General features: G+C 53.8%; 6 protein-coding genes across 6 annotated transcripts; 2 read left to right on the top strand and 4 right to left on the bottom strand.

Annotated features, from left to right (window-relative positions):
• Nucleotides 1–64: 64 nt before the first annotated feature.
• On the bottom strand, nt 65–1,609 carry AYL99_11402 (hypothetical protein; the record flags this gene model as incomplete). The annotated part of the gene is made up of 1 exon (XM_018842908.1): nt 65–1,609. One exon carries the CDS (start codon nt 1,607–1,609, stop codon nt 65–67), a length of 1,545 nt encoding a protein of 514 aa, XP_018687668.1.
• Nucleotides 1,610–3,561: 1,952 nt separating this feature from the next.
• On the bottom strand, nt 3,562–5,319 carry AYL99_11401 (hypothetical protein; the record flags this gene model as incomplete). Its single annotated transcript, XM_018842907.1, has 4 exons — nt 3,562–3,587; nt 3,642–4,217; nt 4,263–4,422; nt 4,468–5,319. The coding sequence occupies 4 exons, from the start codon at nt 5,317–5,319 to the stop codon at nt 3,562–3,564; spliced, it is 1,614 nt and encodes a 537-aa protein (XP_018687667.1).
• A 752-nt stretch (nt 5,320–6,071) lies between these two features.
• AYL99_11400 (hypothetical protein) lies at nt 6,072–7,025 on the top strand (the record flags this gene model as incomplete). The annotated part of the gene is made up of 3 exons (XM_018842906.1): nt 6,072–6,092; nt 6,189–6,435; nt 6,550–7,025. 3 exons carry the CDS (start codon nt 6,072–6,074, stop codon nt 7,023–7,025), a joined length of 744 nt encoding a protein of 247 aa, XP_018687666.1.
• A 534-nt stretch (nt 7,026–7,559) lies between these two features.
• On the bottom strand, nt 7,560–9,185 carry AYL99_11399 (hypothetical protein; the record flags this gene model as incomplete). The annotated part of the gene is made up of 2 exons (XM_018842905.1): nt 7,560–8,951; nt 9,012–9,185. 2 exons carry the CDS (start codon nt 9,183–9,185, stop codon nt 7,560–7,562), a joined length of 1,566 nt encoding a protein of 521 aa, XP_018687665.1.
• Nucleotides 9,186–10,365: 1,180 nt separating this feature from the next.
• Nucleotides 10,366–11,255, bottom strand: AYL99_11398 (hypothetical protein; the record flags this gene model as incomplete). Its single annotated transcript, XM_018842904.1, has 2 exons — nt 10,366–10,870; nt 10,936–11,255. 2 exons carry the CDS (start codon nt 11,253–11,255, stop codon nt 10,366–10,368), a joined length of 825 nt encoding a protein of 274 aa, XP_018687664.1.
• Nucleotides 11,256–13,657: 2,402 nt separating this feature from the next.
• On the top strand, nt 13,658–15,840 carry AYL99_11397 (hypothetical protein; the record flags this gene model as incomplete). Its single annotated transcript, XM_018842903.1, has 4 exons — nt 13,658–13,777; nt 13,835–13,997; nt 14,047–14,275; nt 14,328–15,840. The coding sequence occupies 4 exons, from the start codon at nt 13,658–13,660 to the stop codon at nt 15,838–15,840; spliced, it is 2,025 nt and encodes a 674-aa protein (XP_018687663.1).
• Between the last annotated feature and the right edge of the window lie 904 nt (nt 15,841–16,744).

The raw sequence follows: 16,744 nt of genomic DNA, 5'->3' as shown, positions 1-16,744 counted from the left end.
TGAATCTCTCCATCCCTGTTCGCCCTGCCGTCGAACCATTTCGTGGTCGAGGGATTTATCTATCTCATTGCTTCAATCCCGTTGGAGCGACGTATCTGGACATGGTCAGGAACCCGGAGCTTGCCCGAGCGAACTGTGTCTCGGTACCGTTGCCGGACCCATAGGTGGTCGACGTGGTCGTGCTGGTCGTGCTGGTCGTGCTCGAGGTCGAGCTGCTCGTCGTCGTCGAGCTTGACACCACGGCCGCGGCGACTGGCGCGGACGGCTGGACGGTGGCTTCCACCGAAGGTTTGTGCACGACTGGCGTGGCGATGACGGTGACGGTGCTTTGCGACACCTCGGTCACGGTGACATATGCAACGCTGCAGGGGCCTCGTTCGGGCGCGACCGTGACTGTCTCGGTAACCGTAGACTGTAGCGTGATGGTGGTGGTAGCTTCGGGGCTTGTAGGGGTCTCGATGCTAGCGGCAGCCACGTTCTGGTTGAAGTCTCCAACTCCCGCCGAGTTATCTGCCGCTGGCGCCGGCGCCGGACTCCCTGAAGGTCGAGTGATGGTGGCATAAATGGTGCTCGTCAACGTCAGAGTCTTGGTCAGGTGCATCGTGGTCGTGACCACCGAAGCTGACGGTCCATTGCCCATGGTCAAGGTGAAGGTGGTATCCTCGACGGTGGTGCTGACAGCAACTTCTTCACCGGACGAAACGGTGGTGGTTGTCATCGACCAGTCTTGCCAGTCTGCCCACTGCGACCAGGGGATTGGCGTATCTGTCGCCGTGGCAGCCGCAACCTCGTCACTGGAAGTAGGATTGACCGTCTCCGCAGCCACCGTGGCGCCGCTGGGAGAAGTAGTGGTCGAAGGCGACGTCGTGATCACTTCAACGTCCGTGTCGATTGGGATTGTGGTCGAGGTCGTCGAACTCGTGACGGGCTCGGCAACTGGACTGGTCGATGTGGTGATCGAAGAAGACGAAGTTGTGACGGTGTCGACATCCGGGCTGCTGGATGTAGTTGTCGACGTGGACGTGAGTGAAGTCGTGGTAGATGAAGGAGTCGTGACAATGTTGATAAATGGGCTAATCGAGGTAGTTGTGGAGGTAGTTGTGGATGTAGACATTGAGCTCGTCGTGGAGGACGATGTCGTAACGATATCAATGAATGGGCTGAAAGATGTAGTAGTTGTGGATGTGGACGTGACCGGAGTCGTGGTAGAGGTCGAAGTCGTGACCACGTCAATAAATGGACTGGCAGATGTCGTCGTTGTGGTGGAGCTGGTCCGTGGGGTAGTGGTTGTTGTTGTTGTTGTCGTTGTAGTAACAACTGGGGAAGTTGGACTGGTCGTCGTTGTCAATGAGCTGGTTGGTAATGTCAACGGGAGCGTGACCGGAGGATCGAGGGCCGTGTTGGACGTGGTGGTCGTTTCGGACGACCCTGACCAGTCTGACCACTCTGGGTCTTCTGGGCCACCGAGCAACGCCCCGAGCACCCCACCAAGGGTGTCATCCAGCACTCCGCGTTTGGGAAGTCTATAAGAAAGCCACCCGTCAGGGCGAGCCTGCGCCAACGTCAAGCAAGCCGCCACGAGGGCCAGAGACTGAGAGTGAAAATGCATTTCGAGGTCTCTTTTGGGATCTCAGGTTCGTATTTCTGGTCGTCTCTCAGGGAAAGTTGTCAAAACTTCTTCTTCTCGGGTCTGGGGCTGGGGATGTAGGTCTTCTACGTCGAGATCAACCCGCTAGGAACCAAATGAATGTGTTGTTGTTGGTGGGGATGAAATGAGTGACGGGTAGCTAAGAGTCGAAGTGAAAAAAGAGTGACTGACGTCTCTAGGACGTCTGAAGCAATGCGCACAAAGGAGTGGCGGCGAGTTGATGAGAACACAGGAAGCAGAAGTCGACAACACAAACGGGCGCTGAAGAGATAGAAAAGGCTCTTGTAAATGCCTGTTGGCGAGGGGAGTTGCCATTTTGGGGTGTCGCATGGCAGTGGTGCCAGGAAATTGTAGGGTCATCGGATGGTTGCGAGTTAAGCCGTCCAACCCAGACATCTGCTCCGAGACGAGAAAAACCGAGCGCAGATCCAAGATGAAACGAAAGACGATGACCGGCCAAGGAAGCGTGGTTGGTTGACAAGGAGGGTCGAATCGACTTGTCGCACGATGCGCAATGAAATACAGGAGGTTCGGTGGGGCGGGAGAAGCGGAGGAATCGGCATCTGATTGGCCTATTGCCGCAGAGCTAGATATCCACATAGCCCCTTAATGGGTTAGCGCCATCTAGTATCCGACTCCTGAACAAGGCTGTGGGCGGTACTGTGCCACCAAGTGGCTACGTGGTACATTGACCAGGCCTTCAAACACTTCAGTTACCCCAGCCAAGCTCCTTCTCCTCGAGATGACCACATGGAAAGGTCGTCGAGGGTGGCACGTACCAGGCGAACCCCAGCACATCAGATGACAGCACTTCGCCTGAGGGCATTACCCTTGTGAAGCCCCCTACAGAGAGCTATGCGGAGAATTCCTTCGTCTTCAGCCTCCTCGGATATGCCATCCTGCTGGGTACGTAATTAGCTCTGGAAGCGGATCTCGACGAAGCTCAAACCATCGTTCACTATGCGACGCATCCGATCGGGTATCTGGATAGTTGTGTAGCGCGACTAATATGCACATCATTTCGGAAGAGCGCGGTTGGCGTTCGTCAAGATATACGAACATTGGCCGCGTCTCAGACGCGTTGCTCAAGGTTTCGCTCTCGTGGCACTTTATACCGCGCGACGCAAGCCATATCAGTCAAGCAATGGATGATCTTCTGGTTCCCGTCCTCCTTTTTTGGGGTCTCTCTGCACCTTTGAGAGCCCATCTGCGATTAACTCGGGCACCATTTTAGCGGAAGCCTTGTCTCTGGCCCCCTGGGGCTCAGTCGTTGACTCTCGGATCATTCAGCAATGGCTCGATCTGTGATCCGACTCTATTTTCAGCGTCCATGAGACCAGTTCATCCCCTATAGCGGACCTACATATACTCTGATCGCCTCGAAGGCGCTCTGACTGCAATTTCACGAACTTCACGAAGCCTTCCACGATGTTGAAGATCCTCAGGGGCGGGTGCAGGCGGAAATTGGTACCAAAGAAATGCCGGCGCCAACGTCCTCGTCGTCGACGGTCGACGACAATCAAAGGGGTCCCCTGACCATACTCTAGGAGTTTTCGGCTCCGTGAAGGTCACGGCGACCTCCGCATAGACAAGATCCCGTAACATCGATCGCTTCATAGCCATCACCTGACTTTTCGACATCGGTACCGAGCATCACTCGCATCTTCACGAATATCGGCCCAATACCTCTTCGACATTTTATTTTGCCTTCAAGTCCATATTCTATCATGTTTCAAAGGTATGATAATATCGAAGATTGATTGTGTCAAAGGATTGAAAAGAGGGGTGTCCAGTTCTGCTGGGGTTGAAGGCAAGGAAGGACCCGGGAAATTACTCATTTCAGTTTGTGTATGGGACAGGGTAGATGTGACATGGGCCCAGTAGTCATGCCTGTCGCCCTCATATCTATTGATCTAGCATTGATGGACCTCGCCATCGTCTGGGTAAGCCCCGTCAGCACAGTGAAACTTGAGCGTGCCGAGCGATTACTTACTTTTGATAATCTTCTTCATGGCCAGCACCAAACTCACAGTCATAACAGCAAATCCAAATACAATACATGCCACCGCTGGGATGGTCTTCCAGCTTCTAGTACTGAGCTTGATATAACACAACGGAGGTAGAATGTACGCCAGGGCACACGCACTGGTGGCTCCGATCAGTTCAAAAACAGCCCCGAGATCACATGTAATCAGGCTGATCGACATGGCGCTGACCACGAGGGCACTGCTGAAGATCAAATGTCGGTTGGGCTGATAGGGTTCGTCGGGGAACCAGTAGTTGTTCATCACCTCTCTGCAGACGAAACACTCAAGAGGAAGGGTGGTGAGCATGTTAAGCCCAAAACACAGGCGAGCGATCTGGACTACCACGTGTCCCTGTGATGGGAAATTGTTCAGGACGTTTCCCTTGGTCTTGTCTCCGAACGTGAGGAAACCCGCCAAAGCCATCAGCAGGCAGGCAATCAGGGAGATGAAGGTGCTGTAATGGGTCACGGTCGAAAAGCGGTCCAAAGTTGGTGTCTTGAGAGAGCCGTAAATCAGCAACGAGTTATGGTGGCAGACGAAAGCTAGAACCGATTAGTTTGCGGCAACCACATGTGGAAGGACCGTACCAAACGAGATCACTCCAACGGCCTGAAAGAATCCGTCGTTGACAAAGAGCAAGCCTCTCACGTTACCCCGTAGATCTGAGTCGACGATGGCTCCCTGAGAGACGACCGTCACAATGATGATCAGCATGCTGATCAACGCTAATGTAGATGCCTTCGCGAGCTGTGGCCGTTAGCTTTGCCCCCGTCTCTGCATTGAGAGGCACACCTTTGCAATATCTCTGTATAGGCTCAGTGGCCAGCTGATACCCAGTATGAAAAGGACAATGACGGCTCTTCGATCGGTCAACAGCCACAGAAAAGGGATATCCCTCAATCCGGGGATCAAGGCTTCGATAACGTGTGGAATAGTGTCGCCGACAATTATACAGAACGCGATCATCCCGCCGAACGCGAACGCCCACTGAGCGACCGAAATGGCGACCAGTCCACTGGACCCAAAGCAATGCTGCATGGTGGCCTGGAAGGAGTCTGCGCCCGAGAGTTTGCTATTGATGACAATGAGGCGGATCGTCCAGTCCACCGTAATCGTGAGCATCACCAGCAGTATTATTCCCATAGTCATGCCAGCCTGCCGAAACGCATACGGCTGGCCAATAATCCCCGCCCCAATGATCGAATTAGCCATGTTCATGAACGCACTGCGCATCCCACTCTTAGGTCTTGCATCGGGTAGATGGTCTTCTGGCTGGAAGGATTCGGAGAGGAAAGGGGACTGCGCCGGGGGAGTGATGTCGGTTAACAAGGGAGCATGCTGGCTGGGAGAAGTGAGGTAATCCTCGTCGTCAACCCACTCTTCGGGGGCTTGTGTACTCTGGGCTTCATCGATATCGAACCGCACGCGGTTTGTGGTTCTGGGGGTTCCATCGGGGCGGGGATGGGAGAGGGAGGACTGCCTCAACGACGGGGGTCGACCGTCGTTATTGACTGAGCCGGTGGGAGAGTGTGCACTCCCATTTGGCGTGTGTTCCGCAGATGCGAGGAGGTGCCTGTAGGACTCAATCTTGCCGTTGGCGAGGTCCTGAATAGATCCATTAGAATCTTCGTCATCTGCGGGCATCTCGCACGCATTTCATCTCGTCTGCCGGTCAAACCCAAAGAATGTTGACGAGTGGTAGTTTGGGAGAGTTGAACTGGACTAGCTGTCATCCTTCAATGGTTACGAGACATATGCACCACGACGACCACGTACTCGGCACACGTGCTTGTCTGCGCAGCCCACCGAAGGGACTACGGGCGAGCACTGGGACAAGGGCGGGGGGATTTCCCGCCGGTCTCTTCGTCGATGAAATGATACATGTTCTACCTTTGTTATACTTTTTCAGGTTCGAGGACATCTTTGCCATCAACGTTTGTGTGTATTGCTGGGCTCCTGATGAAACATCGCCATGGTCCAGGCTTGCAAGTTCCTCCATGACAGCCACCTCTGATATTCCCTCCATTGGGAGCAATGTTCCTTATGAGCACTCTCACTTTTTAAGTTAAGTCTCCCATCCACCAATGCCTGTCCCGACGAGACGCCTGAAATCCTGATTGGGACCTCACGCCATTCGGAAGATGCACTTCTCTTCCACCTTCTGGTCCTCACGGGCTTAGTCAATTAAGGCCCGACTAGGTGTTACCCGTACCCTAGGTGCGAAGAGGTAAGAAACACGATTGGAGGATGTGCAAAACGTCTGATAGGCTATTGAGGTTCCTTCAGCTTGACCTTATGTACCTAGGAGCGGCATCAGGGGGTTACTTGGTTTTGTCTATAAACAATATCTCTGGGGCTGCTCCTTGGACAACATTATCTAGTGCCAACATCCCACCATGGCAGGTTTTAAAGATAAGGTGAGTCAAATACTCGGTTCTCTCGAAGATGAAAGAAGGATCTTACATTTACCTTCGAGGACTATGCTGGCGTCTCATGTAACTAATCCACACCAGATCATCGTGCTGACGGGAGCGTCCAACGGCATCGGCGCAGCAACCGCTCAACTGTTTCTGGAGCAAGGCGCGAAGGTCGCAGCATTGGACATTGTTGACGCTACATCCTCATCGGACGAAGAACGCCTCAATGTCAAATGCGACGTCTCCTCTGAAGAGTCCGTGAATGCGGCAATCCAGCAAGTCCTGGACAAGTGGTCCACCATCGACGTCCTTGTCAACGTTGCCGGTGTTATGGATCAGTTTGGTAAGAAGGCCTCACTCTCCCTTCGAACAGAGGCCCCTCCCCCCCCACCTCGTTCCCTTTGCCACTTCGCTGTCTTCACTGGAAAACTAACACACCTTGTCTTTCACGATCCAGAACGAGTCGGCGACGTGTCGAACGACATCTGGAACCGCGTCATGAACATCAACCTTAACGGGCCCTTCAACACAATGCGCGCCTGCATCGGCCACTTCCTGACCAAGACGACCGAACAGAAGGGGCGCATTGTCAACGTCGGCTCCCTGGCCTCCATCAAGGGTGGCACCGCGGGCGTCGCCTACACGACCTCCAAGCACGCCCTGCTCGGCCTCTCGCGCAACACGGCCTGGATGTACGCCAAGGAGGGCATCCAGTGCAACATGCTGCTGCCCGGCGGCGTGAGCACCGACATCATAAAGAACAGCAAGGTCACCCCGGACAAGGTCGGCTTGGACATGGTGATGCCCACTATGGCGACCTCCGTGGGGACCTGTGCGCCCGAAGACATGGCCCGGGCGATTCTGTTTTTGGCGGGTGCCCCCGGGGTGAATGGGGCTGAGTTGAAGGTCGATAAAGGCTGGTCGAGCGCCTGAGGGGTTGAAAAAGGCCGGCTCAAACATCTAGAGACAAGCTCAAGAAACACATCGCGGTCCTTGGCTGGACAGTCAATTGGCTGAAGATGCAATATAGACGAAAAAGTAGCTACACGTCTCCGACCTGTGGATGACCAGAAGAAATTCATCTGGGACCTCTCGTCTCCTACAGATCAGCACTTTATCCATGAACAGAACCAAGCTCGGGAGGATATGGATCTTGTGAATGAGGAAAAAGACCGCAATCGGGATTCTCTCTCTCTCTCTCTAGAGTAGGACTGGTGGCCTATCTTTCGCCTGCTTTCGGCGCTAGAAACTAAACAATAAAACTTAACCGCTGTACAATGCTGCATCTCTTCCCGGGGTATGTGGGTGCGTAAATATGCTGATTTCCGCGATGCAAAGTCCTTGCGTTCGTGTTCACCTGGGTTGGGGCGTCGCTTCCTCTCCGCTCCCCTCCTACTCTCTCATCAGCCTGTAGAGTGAGTGTGTGACATGAACCAACATGAAAAGAAACCATGAGAAGACTATTGATTATAAGATACATCCCGCCATGAATGCAAATGCCATCAGCGGCGCTAAACGGCTCGGCCGCGTGGCTGCTGCCGCAGAGGATGATGAAGATGGAGAGGAAGACCCTGAGTCACTCGATTCTCCGAAGGGGCTGCTGTCGCCTGCGTCTGGGGACGACGTGGCCGGCGCATCGGCACCAGCCGTAGAGGTGGGGTTGTTTGGTTTTGACGTTATCGATGTCGCCATGGTCGTCTGGGGCTTTGACGCCGTGGCGGCGATGGAGGTGGTCGACACAGGCGACACAGTCGATGCCGACAAGTGAGCGCTGCTTGTTGCCGACGTCGTCGACCGGGACGTGGTTGCGGTGTTATCATTGACAGGAACGGCTCCTGATATCGTGCCGAAACCGACTCTTGCATTATCAAAGTCCAAGACGGTGTAGACGTTTTTGAGAAAGACGTCGCCCAAAATCCAGTCATTTGGCCCAAACGCCTGGTGGCCGATGATGTTACTCTGGCAGCTTCCACTGCTGCCGCTTGGCTTGCCGACGTAGTCCTTGGGAGACACTGAGTATTGGAAACCGGAGATCGTGAAAAAGACGTTGGCCGAAGAGGAACAAGGTATCGTGTAGGTCTCTCCGTTCGCAGAGCTGCCAGGAATGAGCTGGTGCAGAGCAGCGGCGTCCGATGGAGGCAGCAAGATGTATGACGTCCCTGTGTCGACCATGGCGGTCTTGGATTGGAAACCCACTGACTTGCCATCCACGCCCGCATCGCTGGCGGCAATTTGCCAGCTGTTGGTGTTGAGAGTTTTGGAATAGGATAGTTTGCCGTTGAATTTGGACGAGTCGATGCCGCCAAAGGTGATCTGTCCGTCATTCGTCCCGTCCGAGCTTCGTTGCAGGTGGACGCCGAGAATATTTGCCGACAATTGGCCCTTCTCGTTCAAGACTTGCATGATCGTCGGCGAACCCAGCGCATCGGAGGCGGGGCGTCCCAGGCCCAGGATGCCGTCCATGGGATAGTTGTTGAAGTCATCCGAAGCGGAAGACGCGAGGCCAAAACCCAGCTCAACGGTGTAGTTGGCCAACTGCACCGTGTCTTTGACCACCACACCCTCCACTTCGCCCGTACCATAAGTCATACTCCAAGTTTGAGTGGTTGTCTGGAGTGTGCTCGAGTCTTCACTGCCATATGTATTGTGTATCTGACAGGCGTCGGATTTGCAATTTGAGCCCATGACCCAAGTATTGGCCGAGCCACTGTCGATCAACATGTACATCTCTTGACCCTTGGACCCGAATTTCATGGTGGAGAAGTAGGTATAGTCGTCGCCGTCTTCGTTGATCGCCATGGCATTGGGCACGTTAGGAGCTGAGGAATTGACGACTGAGAATACATTATTCCTTTTCACCTATGATCTGGGTTAGAGACTCTTGCAGGCCACTCCCCCCAATGGAAGCTTCGCACTCACCATTCCTTTCTTGATGTCGATGGTCACCACAGCCGAGTCGCCGTCATGCAGACGCTCGGGGCTCAAAGCGATGAACCTCTTGCTGTTCTCATTTCCTCCATCGCCAGTATGGTAGGGATAGAATGCAGAAACACAGGTGGATAGCAAGGGCAGGGATAACCAACGACTATGCATGGTTTATCTGCGCTCTTGCAATCACAAAATCACTCCATTTGCGTACGTCGAATATGTTCTTTTCTTGGTTCCGAGCCAAAGGAGCCTGTCCAGATTAAATGGTCGTAACAAATTGTAGTCTCGATCTGGTGTCCTGCCCGAGTGCAATCGAGAAATAAAAGAGTGCAATAGACAATATAGTAGTAGTCAAAGACAGAGAGCTCCAAGGATTCTCAATCAAGAGATCCCACAGTACAGCTCTGGGATGCGATAACAGTCAGGTAGTGAATGGCGATGCAAGAACGAAGGGATCGGAATTTTGAAAAGGCATGCCACAGAAGCTCCTCTAAGAGGTTGAACGCATGATTCCCGCCGCATAACTCTGAAGCCACAGCGTCGCCATGCCAAGTGCATCAGTGCATTCAATGCAGGGAGCGGGTCGTCATCTAGGGGGCAAAAACCCCCGAATGGAGCAAAGGAGCCGGTTCGCGTACCTGACGATCTTTTCGTGCTCACTCCATTGGTCCCTAGAAATGCGCTCCGAAACCATGGCAGGGCCGTCTGGCGTCAGTCATGGCTTGGGCTCGGGCCCAACCCCTTTGTGGCTGGATCGAGACCTGGGGGTTATGGGTCATCCCCATAGCAAGGTGTTTCGTATTGAGGCCGAAATAAAAGGTAGCACAGAGCCGGGTGGGGAGGGGGAATAGCGAGATCTTGTCTCGAGATCAGATCTCTCGTCACGAGAGGGAGGGCAGTAGAGCAACCTTCAAACACCTCGAGGATTCAGTTTGACACGAGCCAAGCAAAGCAAAAGGGCGAGGTTCGAGCTGTCTGCGAAAGGGGGGGCAACAGGATGGAATGGATGGAATGGCCGGATGCTGGGAGTGGAGGTTTGTGGAGTCGACAGCGGGTAGCTTCTGGTTCTGTGGAGTCGCGTCAGAAACACTCGGCCGCTGGCACTGCCACCACCAAACCGGCAACCGACAAGACGACAAGATCATAAGATCCCCCCGGGTGGGAAAGGTGCGCTGGGGCGCTTGATTAAAAGGAAATATACGTCGTCAACCTCCCTCCCCCTAACCAACGTATGATAACGTGGTACAGGTCACAAAAAACAGACAAAGACTCCCACGACGCTCGTGCTACAACGCAGTCATGACAGTTGCAACGGCCATGCCATTGCTTCGACTCCCAGCACCAGTTATGGCTTGGCTACTTTGCCCTTTTGACCGAACAGATCGTCGAGGAATCCAGTCCAGATCTTGCGGACCGTCGCCTCGTCCTTATCTTTGACCATATCCACAAATTGGCGGGCACTTTTGCCCACCGTCTCGGTGAGAGCTGTGAGCATTTCGACCGACAATTCGGTAGGGTGATGGCCATCGTGCACATCGCTCATGGCGCTGGCTGAGCCACCGGCAACATCGCCAACGCTGAAGATTTGTGGTTTCATAATCGTCTCATAACCTTGAGTATCTTGGTAGCCGCCAGCAGCTGCGTCGAGCTCTGGATGCCTCTCCAAGATAGCCTCGGCATGCTCGGATTGGATGTAGGGTAGGATAGGTACTCGGACGGAAGGAGGGCTCGGTCCCCATGCCTCTTCGTGTAGCTTCGGAAGGTAGGCAAAGTCGATGGTAGACGTGTCACCCACCGCCTTGAGAGAGCGAGAGGTGTTGAAGTGTCGCTGGGGTGCGGTGTCCGAAGGGCTAATGATGCGGTCAGTTGTCAATCCTAACACCGAGCATCTGACGAGGATGCGTTGGGCACATACCCTGAGACCGGCTTCTTTGTTTGTTCGACGGCGATCCGCTTCATGGCAATGGAAAATGCTCTCGCCTGCAAGCTGTCATGACCGGCCAGTCGGTCAATGAGCTCGTGCTTGGTGCCAGAAGCCGATAGTGTTCGTTTCTGGCACTCTTGCCGAAGGTCCTGTAGAGTCCATGGCACATAGGTGCTCTTGTGGTTGGGATCGATGGGCCTCGGGGAGGCATGGACACCAGTAATGTGCAGGCTCCGTTTCGCCGGGGTCGACCCGGACGTGCGCTGGAGATTGCGCAGAGCTTTGAAGGAGGATGCTCGCGGAGCTGCCATGCTAATTGAGAACGATGATAGATTATAGATTAGACGGGTACAGAAATGGCGGAGGGCCGGGGCCGTTAATGAATGGTGTGGAAGATGTTGTGATCGATGTAGTCCTGAGGAGGGTTCATATGCAGGGTTGAAGATATGGGAATGAGGTTTGAAGAGGGAAGGGGGGGAAGCTGTATAAGATATCGGTGCAACGGGAGTGAAATGGCGGTCACAGTCAGTCGGGTGTTTGGTGATATGCAAGCGGAAGGGACTCTTCGGTGTACGAAGGGAGGAGGCCAAGTAACAGACGTAGTAGGGGAATGAGGTGTAGCTGCGTCCGGGGGAAATGTTGATGGCCTTATGAAGCACAACTCTACGAGGATCTCAATCATCATTCGGCGTTCAATGGAGAGGGTTCGCTAATGGCGGGCCAGTGGCTCCGGTGGCTGTCAATGGCCGTTCAGGGCCACTAGGCGACGGAATTGGGGAGCCCTTGGGGGCTCTTCAAGCGTTGAGCTCAGCCAAGTTGCAGCTTCGGTCTCCGCATTATTGGCACCTTGACCGACTTAGGCAGCCAGTGGAGTTCTCAACACGGGCTAACCCTTCCCACCCACGGCAAAGTACCATGCCTCGCATGCATGTTTACTCGTTTTGCCAGCTTTGTTGTAAGAGCGGTGTACACATTGCACGCACAAACAACGGAACGGGGTGCCGACGGCAAATGGCAGATGCCGGAATCATAAGCAGGGTATGCTCTGGCTGCTCTCGTTCGAATCATATGATCCTTTTCCAAGAGCTTTTCGCCTTCTCGCACCGGCAAGTGTCGTCTGGGGTTATCTAGCTGGGGGGATTACGAGCAGCGAACGGCGGTTTCTTCAAGGCCGGCAAAACATATAGCCACTCCACAGGCTGAAGATGCTGGACTCGTTCCTCGTCCAGGGATTCTCCGTGCTGCATCATAATATTATTATAATCATCTTCCTCCCGTTTCCCGGACAAATTCGTATCTCGTTGGGCGATGCGATCCAATGGTCCGAGTGCTAGGCAAATCCCCGCCTCTCAATCAATCTATGAGGCTGACCCGTTGCTAAAAATGGCCGGGGTGATTCGGATTTATCGAAGCTACCGACTCCACCATGCATTCAATGGATCAAAAGGGTGCCTGAACCCCTGATGCCCTGTCGGCTCAGTGGATGCCCGGCGCAGGCCTTTCCATTTTCCTTATCCTCACAGCACCTCATTTTCCACATTGTGAAGTCCAGCATCTTGATTGCATTGTCCGATAGTCAAACTGTTGGCTCATATGAGGCTTGCTGGTGGGGATGAACTGAGTGAGCCCTTACTGGCTTGTCTGACGAATGGGAAATTCTGGTAAGGACCAGGTCGCATGCCCTGGCAACACCCTCAAGCGTATGATTAGAGAGGTGTTCGTGCAGGTGCTACACCGTTGGCAAGAGAAGAGAGACCTGAGTTTTGCCAGGATAAAATGCCCCCAGTGATGGGTCGATGATTGATGATTGATGATTGACGGTGCTGTTGTGCATCTTGACCCTCACAATGGAAAATCTTGCTGTTTCACATTTAGAGAGACAGGAGCTGTCCGTGGTCCTAAACAGAGCTGGGGATGTGGGATGGGCGTTGCAACTGAGCCCAGATCAGTACTGCGTCTTACCACGTCGACAATGCTTGACGATCGATTGTCAAACAGCAGCAAAGAGACTCCTTTGGTACCGAGTGAAAGCAGACGGTGGAAAGACGCCTTGCTTCTCCTGCAATGCCCACGGCCCTCTCTATACCTTTCTTACTTGCTCTGGCTTGCTCCCTCGCCATTGACGTTTGCTTGTGTCCCTTTGAATGTTATCTCGGAGCCTCCTTTGGTGTGCAGGGTTGATTGTCGTGGGTCAGTCTGTCGACGGCTGGCGGTGCCTCCTTTGTGAAAACACCTGCACCCTGCCCCGTCGACACCAATCCTCCGCAGCAACACCACGCGCCTCTGTCATATTCTCCTCATTTCTCCTCGTCCAGTGTTCCGGAGCACGTTGGAATCAATCCGTCACTGCTCGCCAAGCTCCTCACATTTTCTTCATTCAAATTCGTCTTGAAATTGCGACCTGCTCTTGCAACTTTCCTCTCTCTCGCCTCCTCGGCTTCTCTGTCCTCGTCTCCATCATCCTGCTCTCAGCTGTTCTTCAAAAAGCCTCGTGCTGCCCTCCCTAGAACAGTTATTCTTACACCCCAGCGCCCTGAAACCTCATCTGAGGGCAACCGAATCAAGATTTGTCGAGTTGGTGCTGCCCCTCGTTCGCGGCTTCATCAACGGTTAATACCTCAACAATACCTTGGACCTTGAACAGCGTGTTTATTTGCATGTTGCTTGCGACATATCTACGGTCTGGTCCTTTTGACATCCCTCGAAGCTCAGCATGGGGCGCGGACCACGTCGTCGTCGTGTAAAGAGCGAGGATGAGGAATCGGAAGACGAGGCCCTAACCCCCATGTCTCCAAATACACAGAAGGCAAATCACTTGAAGATGATTCAGCGGGTATGTCCCATCGGGAATCACTCCCCGACCAGCCCTCTGACTGACCCTGCTTCTCAGATGGACCTTGGTGAGGACAACGCAGATGCTATCAAGACAAGCGATTACTCCAACCGGGGTCGGCAATTTAACCCCTCCTCTATTGTGCGAGAATGCCATGTCGCAGGCACCGAAGCGGCCAGGATTGCAAAGGAGAACCAAGGGGCAACATCTAAATGGCTGAGTGAGAATGCCAGCTGGTATTGTATGTTCATGGTCTGACCTTGTGCTAGCATTCGGTCAGAGCGACGAAGCTATTGACGATCTCTTTACCCAGAGACAAATCAGCAATGGCAACAGCCATCGGCATAACGTAAAAGAAGCAAAGAGAGAGGAAGAGGCGCGTTTAGGGCATAAGCTTAGCCTCGAAGACACCTACAATGATCATGGTGGCGGTCGACGAGCCGGAATGCGCGTCACGTCTCTTCCTTCTCGTCTTGCGGCAGCAGCAGCAGCAGCAGCGTGAGCACCCCATTCGAATACTTCCTCAAGACATGGCTAACCTGGGACAAAGGCCGTTTACTCAAACGGCGGGCAGCACGCGCCCATTCGCTACGGCGCCAAATAACTCAGAGCATGCAAAACGCGGTAAAGCAGTCGCCGCCAGGCCGTGGCCTCCGCCAGCTCTTGAAGGCACTCCGTCCATGGCGCGGGCATTGCAGATCGCTCAACCATCTGCTAAAATTGTTACCCCCACGATGACGGCCATGTGTGAAAATCGTCCGGCTGCTGCGGCGGCGAGTGATTCCAAGCGACGGGCGCTTACTCTTCCGGCGAAGCAAGGGTTCAACTTGGTGGAAGATTCTTCACAGTTCATGTCATCCATCAAGAGCAAACTGGCTACTTGGTCGCAGGACAAACCGACAGAAGCCCAAGAGACGTCGGCTTCTGCTGCAAATGCAGATCCAGCCACATTAGCAGCAGCACCCTCGACCGAACCTGCTCCTCAGGTCGGCCAGGCTTCTGAGCATCTTCACGACCCCTCCATTCGCCGAATCCCAATCGCCGAATTCTCCTTCTCTGTAGCCCATGCTCTGGCTCCCGCCAATGTGTCCACTCATACAGATGGCGAACCGAGCCCTGGGGCACTTTCTGGCTTCTCGACCTCCATTACGGATGGTGGAGAGTCGTCAACTCAACTTCAAGCCGTCACGGATGATTTGATCGGCCTTGGTATCGAGGATGGGACTTTGTCCGTGACCCGTTCCATGTCCCAAGTGCCTGGCAGAGCTAGTCCACTATCGACCAGCGGGAGCATTTTGGATTCGCCCATCCTGGACCAGGTCAGCAGCAAGGTTCTGCCAACCGAAGTTGCTAAAGTCGTCATCATCGGTGGTCATCGATATGTTCTCGAGTCGGAGGTGTTGAGTCTCAAGGACACGGTTCAAACCAAAGTCAGCAGCACCACGACCAGTGTCATAGGTGATTCCCAGGTTTCTGACCCAGCTTCCAAAGCTGCTGCCTTGCCTCAACCGTCCGAGGCGTCTTCAACCGTGGCTTCGTCCATCAATTCTACTGCAGTTCCGACGTTCCGTGCTGTCAATCCGTTCGCCCCTCGCGAGCCATTGGCGACAAACGATACCAACATTGCAGCATCCCAAGGCTCCGTTTCCACGGTCACCAAAGATTTGAAGGGGCCGTCTACCGCAGCGAAACCAGCGACTCGAGCTTCGTCAGTGGTCACGAGCAAGACGACCGTCATTTCGAAGTGGGCTGACGAGCCATCCTCTCGCTCGACCAACTGGCCCACTGCACATGTCGTCCGTCCCTCGTCGCCAATATTCGGGGATCGCAAAGTTTTCGGCCACCTCTCGCAAGAGGCCTCTGAAAGTAAGAACTACGAGCCTCCTCCGCCTCCTCCTCCGCCAGATACAAAACCTCCTACGACGACGACGACGACGAAACGTAAATATGAGCCTATGGGCCCCGGTTTGGCGATGCTTCTGCAAGATATCGCCGATGCAGAAAGGAAGAAGGCCGATGCTGCTGCTGCTGCTGCTCCACATGATAGCGACGAGGAGTTGTGATTGTGTTTTACTGTGGCAGGGACGGGTCGGGACGGGACGCGGCCGCGTAGTACGGCAATGCAAATGCATTATTTATTGCAGGCAGCCAGGCAGCGGGGACATTTGCTGGCCCGGAGAGCGAGTCGAAAGTCCGATCTTGGATGGGGAAGAAAGAAAGTGGCATAGATGTCCCGCAATTCAGCTACGGAGGGAGATGAAAAAAGCTAATTTGAAAGAGAAAAAAAAGAAAGAAACCGAATTTGGTGCTGATATGGGCTTGCTTCCTTACTTGCTTGATCTGCATTGCGTGGTAGAAGCGGCTTCAGAACATACCCGTGATACCTTAGCTAGTTAGTTAGCGAGTTGCTTTCCCCCCTACCAAAAGTTGTGTTCCAATGCGGTCAGTCAGTCAGTCAAGTGAGTTAGTTCAGCTGCCTCGTTTCGCAGTTTCTCCCCGGTATGGGATACGTATCCATCCGTAGAGCAACGTCCTTCTCGACAAGACTAGCCTGTCTGGCTGTCTGGCTGTCTGGCTGTCTGGCTGGGTTGTCGACATAGATAGATAGATATCAACGGCGAGCGAGCGAAAGCAGTAAGGTAAGTCTCGATGATTAGGAAGAATTGGAAGAATGAATAGGAAGAAGCCGGCACGGCACCGACTTACGTATCGTTACGGCACGCAGGCAAGCGAGCAAGCGACAGACAGACAATAATATTAGCGATATCGCTCTCGCTCCTGCTCCTGCTCCTGCTCCTGCTCCTGCTCCTGCTACATACATACCCTGTACGAGGGAGATAGGTACCTAGTACTGGATGGATGGATGGATGAAGATCAATTGGGGTCCCTGAACAAACACTCACTCGCTCGCTCGCTCGCCTTTAGAGACAGACAGACAGACCAGGACCCTCTTCTGTATTCCTGGAT

This window comes from Fonsecaea erecta (assembly GCF_001651985.1).
Source record: "Fonsecaea erecta strain CBS 125763 chromosome Unknown Scaff14, whole genome shotgun sequence".
In the NCBI taxonomy this organism is placed as follows: domain Eukaryota; kingdom Fungi; phylum Ascomycota; class Eurotiomycetes; order Chaetothyriales; family Herpotrichiellaceae; genus Fonsecaea; species Fonsecaea erecta.
This window is presented reverse-complemented; position numbering and strand designations above follow the sequence as displayed.